Below are 13,710 nucleotides of genomic sequence, written 5' to 3'. Positions count from 1 at the left end.
CCCAAAGTGTGCTGTGAATGTGTACTTTCAAGGGATTCACACAAAGTTCAGTTAAAAAAGAAACAGCCACTTGGAAGGCAAAGGCAGGCAGACCTTTTGAGTTAGAAACCAACCTGATCTACAGAGGACAGCCAGGGCTACATGTCACCGGCCTTAACTAGAATATTTTAAGTTGTATTTGATCCCAGTGTGTATTACATTTTATCTAACAGTCCTGCTTCTTTGTACAACTACAAAATAAGAACCAATATTTATTTGATGATTCACCATGATGACAGACACCAGACTAAAGCCAGAAAAGTCATATTTCCACTTCGATACATAGCGTAAGATACCATCAAGAAAATAAGGTATGTTCTTAAAAGTTCTTTGAAGTCATAAGCCTTTTCACCTGTGTTAAAGGAAGGACTCAACCCTACAAGTAATATTTTAGACATAAAGAAGGAAATATAAAAAAGGGTTAATAAAATACCATCTGTTTCTCAAAGTATCTTAAAACAAAAGCCGTGTTAAATTAATAAAATATCTGCTTTAAAAAACACTATTTGAGTTTTTAAAATAAATATCCCAACCCCTAGGCTAAACAAACTTCTTAAAAATAAAATCTGTTCCCATAACCTGGAAACTCCAATCACCTGGACAGAAGGGAAAATGTCTAAGCTAACATATGGAAAAAGCAATCCAGGCTTCCTAACAGGGCATTTATAATTAAATACCACACAATGATAAAACCTGTCAAATATTTGATAATCTTCAATATTATTATAGTGTAAATGCATTATCACCATAACTACCAAGTCTTAGCTAAAACAGCTTTCAAAATTCCAAAATACCAGAATACCTTTACAACATCCAGCCAGTAAGAAAAAGGAGAAAATAAATGCTCAAGCATAATTTGAAGAGATTAAAATTAGAAATTGAAAACTCATAGCCTTATTAAAAATACGGCATGGCATTCTGCTTAACACTTTTGAAAAACATCCTTGATGATCTTCGGGATCATGCTTCAAATATTGACAGGTTGTTGTTTCTTTTTTTAACCCCTATTTTAGAGATATTTCAGGCTCAGACCTCAACTCTTCCAAGGTCACATTGCTGAAAAGGTACCAGACCAAGAAGCTGACCCCAGGTCTTCTGATGTTCATTTAATGCTCTTTCCACTACAAGACAATCGTTTAAAAGCATGTTCAGAACTAAACAAGCCTAACACAAAGGATTGAAGGATCAAGAAGGTCAATCTTAAAACTCCACAAACACCAGGGGTTGGAATCAGTTCAAAAAGGGGAGAATAGATTATTAAGAAACAGGAAATTATTTGAAAGGGGATACATAAGTTAATGAGCTTGGGTGCAGCACAGCAGAATGACAGTCAGTATTCGAGTAAACATGCAGAGACTATACTCTTCCTCTGAAACGTGATCTTTCACGGAGACTTAAATTTTTTTATTTCTTAAATCTGGGAACATATAAACTCAGTGGCAGAGCACCGGCCTAGCTATTTAAAGCTCAGGTTTGATCCTCAGCACTTCGAAAACAAACGAGCAACAATCTTTATGTCTGAGAATTTTACTCAATAGACACTAAAAAAAACAATACGTCCAACTGGGTACAACCCATCTCACGTTTTCTTCATTAATCACGACGAATATATTTCACAAAAAGCCTATTTAGAGAGAGAGAGAGAGAGAGAGAGAGAAAGAGAGAATTCAGCATCCAGCACGCTTGTTTAGCAGGTGAAGGAAAGGGCAGGGAGGGTGTCAACCCCAAAGATGAGCGTCTTCCTGACCAAAGCATCCTTGAGAACAGGACAAAGGCTCCGGCGACACACAACCGGCTCAACCTTCAGGTCACGGGGACGTCACGCCAGGTAGAGCAAATGTACCCACGGGGAAGCCTCGGCAAAGGGATTCCTAAGATGGCTCTCTGAATTCGCGCAAGGCGTGTGCTCCAACCGGTGCAAGGGAAACGTGGGTTCCGAGCGTGGGAACACCGCACCCGGGTGCCATCGCCGAGGACTCCCACGGCGCCAAGAGGAAATCGAGGCACGGGTCGCTCGCCGGGAGGGGCCAAACACGCCGCAGCCCAGCGCAGTCTGCAGCTCTGCGGAGGCCGCGCACCGGGTCCCGCGACCCCGCCCACGCCCGCCCGCTCGCTGACAGCCGCCGCCCCCACCTGCCCCTCGGCCTGCCCGCCCTGCGCGCCCGCCAGTCGCTTCCTTTCTGCCCAGCCCGTCTCGCGCGGGGGCCGGGGAACGCGGCACCGCCGCCCGCACCCACCGGCATCATCGCGCCGCCGTCCGCCGCACCCTCGCCGCCTGACAGGACGCCTCTCCGGCCGCCTCACAGGCCGCGCACTCGCTGCGGCGCCCTGCGGCCCGGCTGTGGCAAGGCGGCGGCTGCGGGGAGCCGCGCAGCCCTTGCCCGTCCTGTCGCACCGCCCCGCGTGCCGCGTCGCCGTCCCTCAGCCGCCGCCGCCGCCGCCTCTGCTGGAGCCGGCCGCCTTCCGCCACCCGCTCGGCTCACCCTGGGGGCTGCATAGGCCCCGCCCCGCGCGTCGCCCCCCCTCCGCCTACGCCACCTCTGATTGGTCCGATGCGGGGGGCGAGTGAGTGGGCGGGGCGTTTCCGTAGCGGCCAGGTGAGAGCGCGCTCGTGCGCGTCCGCGCTTTTGGCGGCGGGGGAGGGGCACGCGCTGCGGACGCCGGCCCCACCCCCTCTCCTGCAAGCGGGCTAAGTGGGTGTTGGAGCGCTGAGGGATCCCCGATCCCCGAGTCTGCGAGACTTCGGCTCAGGGTCACCTCGGACGAATAGAAAGGGAAGGGCAGAGAGGGAAGGGCAGGCAGGGGTCCCGCAGAGTCGCGATCGGCGGGGACTCACACCTCAGATCGGGAGGCCAGCGACGAGTTGGCCGCCGACCTCTGACCGTAACGTGCCCCCGGGGTGTCCTGCACGGCGTAAGGCTTGCAGGCCGGAGCCTGTGAGGCCGGCGCAGGGTGCTTCCTCTAAATTACCAGACTGCATGCTGCTCAGTGCCATGGGCCCCAGGGACCTGGGTCTCGGCCCCGCGTCCACCGCAGCCTGTGCCACTTCGGCCTTCCTGGGCCCAACACACAGGTTCTCGGCTTTAGCCCTTCACATGAGCCATCCCGCATCTAAAGGGCCCGTACCCACCTGTGTCAGTATCCTTGGAGATCCCTCTGGCATGTCCCAGGGCAGGGTCCAGTCTGTATCTTCAGGATCCAGGTCTGTCCTTAGAACTCTGTCTCCCGTGTCACTTTTGCCTCCATCCTGGAAGCCTGAGTGACAGAGCCCAGAGCAGACCTTCAGTAGAGGCTGCCTGGTCGGCAGGCACCCTTTCTGAGTGCTCCACTTGGTGCCATTCGCCTGAACCCTGACAGATGAGACACAGCGACTGATGAACTGCACTGGACTTAAACTTCCATGAGCTTCCAGAAACATGAAGACCGGTGGGTGACCCCAAACACAGAAGGGGTAGGTCACCTTTGGAAGTACCCAGCCCCTAGAGAGGGCAGCAGATGCTGATCAGGGGCAGTTTGTAGCCTCTCTGGTTCCCTGAGTGGCAGAAGGCTGCTAAGTGGGGGCAAAGAGAGGGAGGAGGCCAGAATTACACCAGCCCCCTCATGGGCAGACACGCCTGTGCTTAAGAGGCCACGGGGGTTAGTGATTGAGAGTGTGGACTTTCCAGTTGAACAGACTTGGTTCAACACCACTGCTGACACACCCTCACTGTGTGATCTTCGGCAAGCACATCTCTGTCATAGAATATGGTAGGATAATAATAGTACCTCTCTGGGGGAGCCCAGGGCTGATGTATGAAATGCTTCTAGCAGTTTGTGGCCTGTGCCTGTTGCCCTGTGAATTCTGTAGTTACGTTATCGTTAGCAAGCAGGTTTAGTGTATAAATATCCCTAGGGTTTTAAGACTTAATTCATGTGGACCATGAGTGACCAGTGACACATCCTTTGTGGGAGCAGGGTTTTAAGAGAAGAGGAAGTTTTGGAAATGAGTGATTCTAGATTAGATGTCAAGAGCCCTGGGCCCCAATTCCAGCTCCGCTCCGCTTCCCGTAAGGTCTCGGGTAACTTGACCACTTCTCTGTGCCTTGCATTCCCCATCTGAAGCAGAAGTAGGGTCAGATTCTGTCATATCTGGGGCCTTACAATCCTGACATGCTAGTGTCATGAGTTGTGAAGAGACAGATGTTGACTCACTTACACCCAACAAAAGACAGGCCAGAGAGAAATGTCACTCACTCTCCTAAGAGGACCTTGACCACACGATCTTACTTTAGAAAAAAAAAATGTATTTTGGGGACTGGAGATACAGTCCACTGGTCAAGAGTACTAGCTGTCTTTCCAGAGGACTCAGATTTGATCTCCAGCACCGATTTGGTGGCCCACAACTGTCTATAACTCCAGTTCCATGGAATTAACATACTCTTCAGGTGAGCACACACATGTGGTACACAGAAATGTATACAAGCATTGTATACATAAAATAAAACCAAAAAAATCTATGTTTTATTTTATTTGTGTATATGCTCTTTGTATATTTACACATACATGCATTTGAAGGCTTCAGAGTCTGGAGCTGAAGTGACAGGTGGCTCTGAGCTGCCTAACGAGTGCTGGAACTTTCTTGATCTTCTAGAAAAGCAGCAAGTACTATTAATCTCTGCACCATCTCTCAAGCCCCTCACTCTTATCGGTTGGACTTGTGGGCACAGATTATCCTCTGTCTGGCCTCTGCAGCGATGCCCCCTGTATCTTCCAGGATCACCTCCAGGCAATACTTACCAGGTCAGGCTGGCCAGTAGCTCTTCTCCATCCCACAGGTCACACTAGGCATCAGGCCCCATCTCTTTGTACCTCAACAAAGACATTTAAATTGCCCCCCCCCAGGCTCTAACTTCCCCCAAGCCCCAACCATTTCCAACTGCTCCTGGAACACAGACACATAAATTCACCACAAAACCCTCCCGTCATCTTTGCCAGAGTTCATCAGACACTTATCAGATTCGCACTGATGGTTGAATGCAGGCAATAGGGTTATATAAGATGTCCATATTGTTCAAAGATGCATCCTAGAATATGTGAGAGACCTAGACTACAGTTGACTTCAGAGGAAAAGGACCAGACAGTGAGGAGCAGACGAGATGTGGCTGGCCAATTCTCTGTAATCTGGGTGATGAGTCTGTGGGGCATGTTGCACTTCTCTCTTTTCCACTATTAGGCTTTGTTTTGTTGTTTGTTTGGTTTTTAATAAATCTCATTTTCAGAACAGTTTTAGAGTTGAAGCATATTAACACCCCCTTTTACAGCTACTCCTCCACTTATTGGGCTTGTGTTCCAATAAGCATGTCCACATGGAAAACGTCATTTGTGGAAGATGTAGCTGGTATACCTGTAAGCTGTCATCTTAGCAGTCATCCACAGAACACGAACCATTTCCCATGGTGACCACACAGCTGTCCGGCGTCACCACAGTGTATTGAACTGAACCCTCCCAGTCCACAGAAAGATCCAACTTCAAAATGTGAACTATGGTTTCGACTGAAGTCACATCCGCTTTGCAACCCCATCAAGTAAAACATTCTTCAGTGGAACCACTGTAAGGTGTGGTCCTCTGTATATGTTTCCTGCTCAGTTTCCTCTAATTATCATTATTATTCCACTGTGTGTGTGTGTGTGTGTGTGTGTGTGTGTGTACATGTTTGTGTGTGTCCAGAGGGTATGCACGCATGTGCAGTCCAGTGGTTGATGTGGGGTATTAGCCTCAATTGCTCTCCATCGTATTGTTTATAATTATTTTTAAATTTTATTTTATGTACATGGGTGTTTGCTTGCATATATGTCTGTACATCACATGTGTGCCTGTGGAGGCCAGAAGACAGCATGAGACTCCCTGGTACTGGAGTTACAGATGCTTTCATTTAAATTGACCCCAAGTCCTATGAAAGAACAGCCAGTCTTCTACCTTATTTTTTGAGACAAGACCTCTCACTGAATCTGGAGCTCATTGATTATGATAGATTAGCTGGCCATCGAGGATCTATCTGTCTCTGTCTCCCCCACACTGGAATTGCAGGTGTGTGGGGCTGTGCCAGTTTTTTACATGGATGCTGGGATCCGTCAGGTCCTGGTGTTTACAGGGTGTGGTAGTTTGAATGTAATTGGCCCCCATAATCTCATAAGGAGCGGCCCTATTAGGAGGTGTGGCCTTATTGGAGTAGGTATGGTCTTGTTGGAGGAAGTATGTCACTGTGGAGGTGGGCTTTGAGGTCTAATATATGATCAAGCCACACCCAGTGAGACAAACCATTTCCCATTGCCTTCTGATCAAGATGTAGCCAGCACTATATCTGCCTGCACATTGCCATGCTCCCAGCCACCATGCTCCCTGCCATGATGATAATGGACTCAACCTCTGAGACTGTTCGCCACTACTCCAGTTAAATGTTTTCTTTCGTAAGAGTTGTCATGGTCATGGCACCTCTTCACAGCAATAGAGACCCTAACTAAGATATAGGGCAAGCACTTTATCCTCTGAGTCATTCCCCAGCCCCTCTTCTACTTGTTAACAACTAATAATTAACTGTGGTACATCTGTTACTACTGATGAACCCATGTTACACCACTGTTAATTTACAGCCTTTTCCCAAGTTTCTAGCTTGGGTTTTCTTGTTTTGTTTTGAGCCATGGTCTTTCTGTGTAGCCCTGGCTGTCCTGGATCTCCCTCTGTAGACCGACTGGCCTCAAACTGAGAGTTCGCACACAGAGATCTCGCATGCCTCTGCTTCCCGAGTATTTGGATTCAAGGCGTGTGCCGCTGCCTCCCCACCCAGGTTTCTAGTTTTCCCTAATGATCTGTGTTCTGGGACACTACTTTCTGTTTAGTCAGCATGTTCTTTAGGTGCCTCTTGGCTGTGACAGTTTCTCAGAACTTCCCTTGTGTTTTTATGACTTCAGTGGTTTTTGAGAAGTGCTGGTCAAGTGCTCTGCCCTGGTTTGCTTTCTGCTACTGCGGTAAACACCATGACCAAAAGCGTCTTGAAAGGAAAGGGTCATTCCCGCTTAAAATGTGTAGTCCATCATTAAGTGGAGTCAAATCAGGAGCTCAGGCAGGAGCTGAACCAGAGACCATGGAGAAGCACTGTGTACTGGCTTGCTCCCTATGGCTGGCTCAGCTTTCTTATATAACCTAGGACCACCTACCTAGGGTAGGGACCATGCACAGTGGGCTGGGCCCTCCCACATTAATTATTAATCAAGAAAATGTTCACAGATCAATCTCATGGTGGTATTTTCTCAGTTGGGGTTTATTCTCCCTAGATGACCCTCATTTGTATCAAGTTAACAAAAAACTAACCCACACATGTTCTATAAAAGGTTCCTTGTTAAGATGGAGATGCTTTGGCCAGGCGATGATGGTGTACACCTGTAATCCCAGCACTTGGGAGGCAGAGGCAAGTGGATCTCTGTGAGTTCAAGGTCAGCCTGGTCTACAAGAGCTAGATCCAGGACAAGCTCCAAAGCTACAAACAAACCAAACCCTGTCTCGGGAAAAAAAAAAAAAAAAAAAAAAAAAAAAAAGATGGAGATGCTTTTCTCATGTTTAGGCTAAAGTCAGGGGTTTATTCCAAAGGAAGATCCCAGAGCGGATGCCACTCACATCACATCATAGCAGGACAAACACTAAAACTTACCCTTGATTGTGCTGTTACCTATTAGTTGCTATTACATTTTGTTTGAATTTTGAGTCCAATAAATACATTTTGTTTGATTGTTGAGTCAAACTATATATTAAAATAAATATCTAAAAAAATTAAGACATGTATAGTTTACTGTGGTTACCATGGAAAAATACCATATACAGGGTAGAGTAGCTTGGGCAAAAATAGTTTTAGAGGCTGGAAGTCCAAGATCAAGTTTAAAAGATGAAACCCGAGGTAGGGTGGTTTCTCCCCTGCAGTCTGCAGACAGCTGGCACTTGCTGCCTCCGCTAGAATCATCTGTGTGTTCACCTCTCTGTCACTCCCTGGTTTTATAGGATGACAGCTATAATTGGGTTAAGGCCCAGTCACAGAACCTCATTTAACCGTAATTTCCTCCCAAAGGTTCTGTCTACAGTCACGGTCGTGTTCTGAGGTTCATTAAGCTCCATATCTGACTTGGGATCAGGCATGATTACACCCATAAGACCTTTCAAAAAACAACTTTAATTTACCTCTTCATGTTCATCTCTCAAGCCCCCAGCAGCCCTCACCTAGCTATCCCAAGTCCTAACCCTTCCCTTTCCTAAGGAGACAGGCCTATGCTCATCTGCCTTCCCATGTGGGGATAGCATTGGCCATGTCTCCATTCTGTTCGTATTTTAAACCCCCTTCCTTTGCACTTTCCCCAGATATTCAGGGAGAAAGCTGACTGATATCTCCCAGACTGCTAACCCCAATATCACCCATCATAACCTGCCACCGTAGACCTGTTAATGTCTCCGCCTCTCCTAGGGGCCAGCAAGCCAATTCAAATAACAAGTTTGTTATGTGTTAGGCGCAAGTGTCCTAACCTCAAACAAGACAGATGAGGTCCCTGTCCTCACAGAGTTTGTACTCCTGTCGGGTGAGAAGATATTAAATGCTGCACGTGTACTTTAAAAATAAACCTGATACCGAGACAGATGGCTGCTTTGCCAATAGAACGTTGCACTCGAGTTGGTACCTTGTGGAATTCCAATTGAAGAAGAGGAGAGACAGGGAAGGAGGGTGATAGTGGGGTGTACTCAGGATTGGGGAGCTCTGTGAAGGGAGCATGGTGAGCTCGGGTTTGAGTGTGTATTCTGTGGCCAGTCTGAATGTGTCCTCATAGGTCTCCAGACAAGTACAAAGATCTGATTCTGTTTTTAACGCCCAGTGGCCAGTTCGGAAGGCTGATTGGCCTGCTTCAAGAGTGGAGGTCTTAGAAGTACTGAAGTAGAGAGAGTGGAGATGGAGTGTGGGGTTCTGTTTGGGGTGTGGTTTTTATGGTGGAACTTGGAAAGGGTGAAGAAAAGGGGCGAGATGGTCCCTAAGCCTCTGTGCTGTGCTGGGGACTGGGGTCTGGGATAAGCAGATGCAGGGAGGTCGATTCAACGCTGGAGTCAACTTTGATACTTTTCAGGATTACATTTCGGGTCTTTCCTTCCTTTGTCTCCATGGGCCTGCTCCCAAGCCTGCAGTCCAGTCCTCACTTTATCTGGAGCCAGCCTGGGTATTGACCCCAGGCGACAGCTCGACAGCTTCACACCCCATTTCCTACCCTTTCCCCCAAGCCTTTCTTCTCAATAGTCTCCTCTGACGTCCAGTCTAGCTTCCCTGTACCAGAAGTGGGATTCTAAGCAGGAAACCAAACCCACACCTAAGTCATGAAGCTGAAGTGTCTACCGCAGTCCTTGAGACCGGAGGGGAGGGGCTGGGGAAGAAGCTCTTAAAACCCTGAAAACCTGGTCTCCTCCCCAGCCTCGTGCACAATCCTGCTACCTCACTAGCACCACGCCCTTACTGCTCTCAGTCAGTGTGTGGTGGGGGTGGCAGAGGGACAAAGGGAACAGAGGCTCCCTTTCTGCCAGCATGGCTTCCAGGGAAATCTATTTTCATAGTAGTTAGCTGTGAACCAAACTTCTTCCACCTCTCTTGTGGGCATTAAAAGTTTGTTTTAAGGAAGTCAGGAACGTTGCCACTTGTAAATCTGACCAAGAACCCACAGGCCCCAGGAGTGAATCAACTACTATTATTCTACTAAATGGACTCTTCTGGTTAATTTTGTGTGTTTGTTGCTTTTTTGCTTTTTCAACTTGGCACATGTTAGACTCATCTGAGAAAGGGAACCAGAGTTGGTTCCTCTTGATTGAGAAAATGTCTTTATCAGATTTCCTATTGGCAACTCTATAATATAATCATCTTGATTAATGATTGATATAGGTTGGGCCCAGCCCACAGTGTGTAGGGTCATCCCTGGGACAGAGTTATATAAGAAATCAGACTGAGCAAGCCAATAAGAAGCAAGGTAGTAGCCAGGCGGTGGTGGCACATGCCTTTAATCCTAGCACTCGGGAGACAGAGGCAGGCTGACCTCTCTGAGTTTGAGGCCAGCCTATTCCACAAAATGAGTTCCAGTTCAGCCAGAGCTACACAGAGAAACCCTGAGGAAGACAGGGACATGGTATCAAGTTGGCCTCTAAATTTGCATCTCTAGACCCATAGATAACTACAGATCTGAGACCTCATCAGAAAAGTTTCTTTGAGCAGCAGAGAGGTTAATGAAGAGACTCACTACTGATCATAGTGCAAAGAATAAGTGTCAGTGAAGTGCTCAGTATCACACACACACACAGACACACCACATACACACAAACCACACACATTATATACACACATACACACACCACACATACACACACCACACACACCACACAGCATGTGTGCGTGCACGCATGCATGCAGTTTAGTGGCCATCTTGAAAGAGCCAGAGGTTGGAACTAGACAGAAACAGTGTCTCTGGCCACACAGGACACCGCACTCAGGAAAACACAGCAGCTGTGGCTACCTGTACAAGACCTGGACAAGGTCAAGTCAGCGTCCCGAAGTACTATAGACAGTTGGTGAGTTCTGCAAGAGACAGTCAGTGTTCTTTAAAGGTTAGCCCCTGAGATATAGGATCCTACTGCACTTGATGACACCCACACACCCATGTGTCGGCAAAGGCTGTTTGTTCATTCCCAGCTGCCTAGACCCAAAATAACCACACAAAAACTGCATTAATTAAATCACTGCTTGGCCCATTAGCTCTAGCTTCTTATTGGCTAGCTCTTCCATCCTAAACTAACTCATCTCCATTAATTTGTGTATTGCCACGTGGCTGTGGCTTACCGGCAAGGTTCCATCACATCTGTGTCTGGCGGTGGCTCCATAGCTTCTCACTGACTTCTTCCTCCCAGCATTCAGTTCAGTCTTCCCCACCTTGCTCTATTCTGCCCTATTACAGAAGAAAGCCAAAGAAGCTTTTTTAGTCATTAACTAATAAAAGCAACACATACACAGAAGGACAGCCCACACCACCCATGAGTATGGGCAGCACAAAATAATATATTATTAAAATATATAAAGAGAGAATACAAAGTTCATAAGTGCTGGTGAGGTGGGGGTGGAGCTGGGAGAGTTGGGGGAGGGGACTGAATGTGACCAAAATACACTGCATAAAATTCTCAAATAATTAGTTAAAAAAATTTAAATGAAAAGAAAAGTTGGCATCAACAGGTGACTTTCTTGAACATTCTGTAAGGGTCTGTGCTCATGTATGCAGTGCTGACTGCAGACTCTCTCTTGGAGGCAGTCACTAACAAACAGCATAGCAAACTACTGTCTCCACCTGACAGCAGCAGACAACAAACCAAAAACCACAGTTGGGCAGTCTCAACTCATCTTTTGTAAGGTCTGGGGCGGATGGTGTGGGGACCGTGGGGACCAGCTATTCTCTGTAGCCCAGAAGGCTCTGCCCCTCATCCGGAGCTGCAGAACAGATCCCTCCTTGGAACAGGACTCAAACCTGGAGCTGGGACTGGTTTAGTCCTGCAGCTGCTGCCTGTCCCCACCCCTCCCCCAACTGCTTGCACAGGTTGGGCATCCCCAGGTATCCACAGTGCATTGGTAAGTCTTCTGTGAGCTAAGCTATTATTCTCCCACCTCTTAGCCTCTCCAGGCCCCTGTGGGAGGAGCATTCTGACGTCTTCTGTGCTCTAGTGTTAGATTCCATCTTCTAGAGGTGGCAGTCCCAACCTCAGAGATCTTCCATCAGGAGCAATGCCCTACAGGTATGTCAGGCAGCCTAGCCTTCTCCTCCACTACCACCTCTAATCCAGGCTTTTCCTAAACTTTTTTTCACCTTCACCTAACCACCTCCGGCCCCAGGCTCTCAGCTTGTGCCAGGAGCCTCTAGTTTCCGCTGTTATTCATGGTACTGGCTCATCGGCCGGGGTCCCCATGGGAAACAGATGGCTTCCTGAAGACTAGGGAAATTCCAGGAGTGCTGTTTGCAAAGGAGAGGTTTACAGAAAGGGTGGGAGTGGGACTGAGAGAGAGGGCGGGGATCCCAGCCCTGCTTCAGCAAGATCAGTCCCATTCCTAGAGCTGGAGGGACAAGGGCTGAGGCCTCCAGAGAGAGAGGGAGAGTCATTAAGAGAAGGTGGAAGCCTGAGAAAAACGACATTTGCTCCAACAACATAGGTCTGCTGAGGTGACCCCACAGGATGAAGGCAGACTGATTTTCTGACCTGCTCTGCCCTCCCCCTGGGACACCACAGTGGACACCCATGCTGGATTTGGAGGTCCGCACCCGGTGGGTGTAGTTCAGCAGGATGGAGGCGGTTGGGAACCTCTGCGTATTTCGTTCTCTGTGTGTCCTCCAAGGCCATCTTTTTGCTTCATAAGAGCAATTATGCTTCTAACAAGGTCAAAGAGATGTCACCCCTTTTCTAAGACCACTGTATCATCTATGCTGGCCACAGGGCATTCTGTCGCAAGGTAGCCACACCCAGTAACCTCACAGGCAGAACCCACATATGTGGCAGTCTTGCCTCACCCCACGCCCCTCAAGCCAGACGGCAGGATTCTCTCAAACAGCACTGGTCCAGTGGTCCGGGCTCCCACTCACAGAGTGCCTCACTGAAACTGGGTGTGAGACTTTCTGTTGCGTGACAGACTACCTCAGAAAAGCGCACTTAAAGCATCCATTTATTTTTAATTTAATTTATTTATTCAAACGCATATGAAACTCAATAAGTAGATCAGGCTGACCTTGACCTCTTGGAGATCAACCCCTTCAGTGCCGGGATTAAAGACGTGTGCCAACACATCTGGCTCAGCCATTCATTTTGATGAGCAATTTCAGATTTTCAGTCCACAGTCACTTGCCCTAGCTACTTTCAGGCCTTTGACAAGGTAATAAATACATCGTGATAGGAGGGCGTAATGGAGGGAGTGAGACATGGAGGAAGGAGCAGGCTGAGGCCCCAAATATACTTTTCAGCACATCGCTATGACCGCCTCCTTTCAAGTACACCAAATTTCCTAATGCTTCTACTGTCTCCCACTATCACCAGCCTCTGAAAACACATCGGTGTGTCCTTGTCCCCAAAGGCCACCTTTCCCCATCTTGTGCATTCTGAAATATCAGGATGCTGATGTCTGATCCAAGAGCTTACATCCAGAGACTCTGCATTTCTTGCAAGTTTCCAGGGGACTGAGAACCACCCTAGGTGCTTCTGACCCACCATATGGCAGCACCCAAAGGCTGAGGGAAGCCAACAGGCCCAGGGGCGCGCCTCACAAAGGCTGCTTTGTAGGGAGACAGTTTGCCCCTACTTCTTCACAACCCTTCCAGCATAGCATTGTATTTAGAAATGTGTTACATGTATTGCTCATTGCTCTTTGCCCTATTAGAATGCAGATTGCGGGAGGGTGAGGATGTCTCTGCCCTAAGTCCTTAGAGCTGTACCCAGAGGATAAATGATCAGTAAATGACTTGAATGAATGAATGAGGGAACACATAAGCCAGTTGGGCGGGGACAGCTAGGGGCTCTTCCAGCACCTGCACCCGGGAACCTTGACAGGCACTTAGTCAATACTGGGGTGAAGCTGGCACAAGCTGGCAGAATAATGA

The 13,710-nt window shown here is 48.1% G+C and overlaps 1 protein-coding gene and 1 pseudogene across 5 annotated transcripts in view; one reads left to right on the top strand and one right to left on the bottom strand.

Moving 5' to 3' along the window:
* Ppp1r13b (protein phosphatase 1 regulatory subunit 13B) overlaps nt 1-11,028 on the bottom strand; it is a 90,351-nt gene extending 79,323 nt beyond the window's left edge. For 2 of the 5 annotated variants that reach the window (XM_085697983.2, XM_085697984.2), the window contains exon 1: nt 3,170-3,472. In XM_085697983.2, the coding sequence (XP_085554109.1) occupies nt 3,170-3,457 (288 nt within the window). In that variant the 5' untranslated portion in view covers nt 3,458-3,472. Of the gene's footprint in view, nt 1-1,886; nt 1,906-2,276; nt 2,490-3,169; nt 3,473-10,922 lie in introns of those variants that run through there. The other 3 variants (XM_085697986.2, XM_085697985.2, XM_087911507.1) reach the window with 3 other exon arrangements.
* Nucleotides 1,060-5,628, top strand: LOC146892502 (uncharacterized; annotated as a pseudogene).
* Nucleotides 11,029-13,710: the final 2,682 nt, after the last annotated feature.

Source organism: Myodes glareolus, chromosome 11 (assembly GCF_982192425.1).
Source record: "Myodes glareolus chromosome 11, mMyoGla1.1, whole genome shotgun sequence".
Lineage (NCBI taxonomy): Eukaryota > Metazoa > Chordata > Mammalia > Rodentia > Cricetidae > Myodes > Myodes glareolus.
The sequence above is the reverse complement of the archived record's forward strand: the minus strand, read 5'-3'. Positions and strand labels throughout refer to the sequence as shown.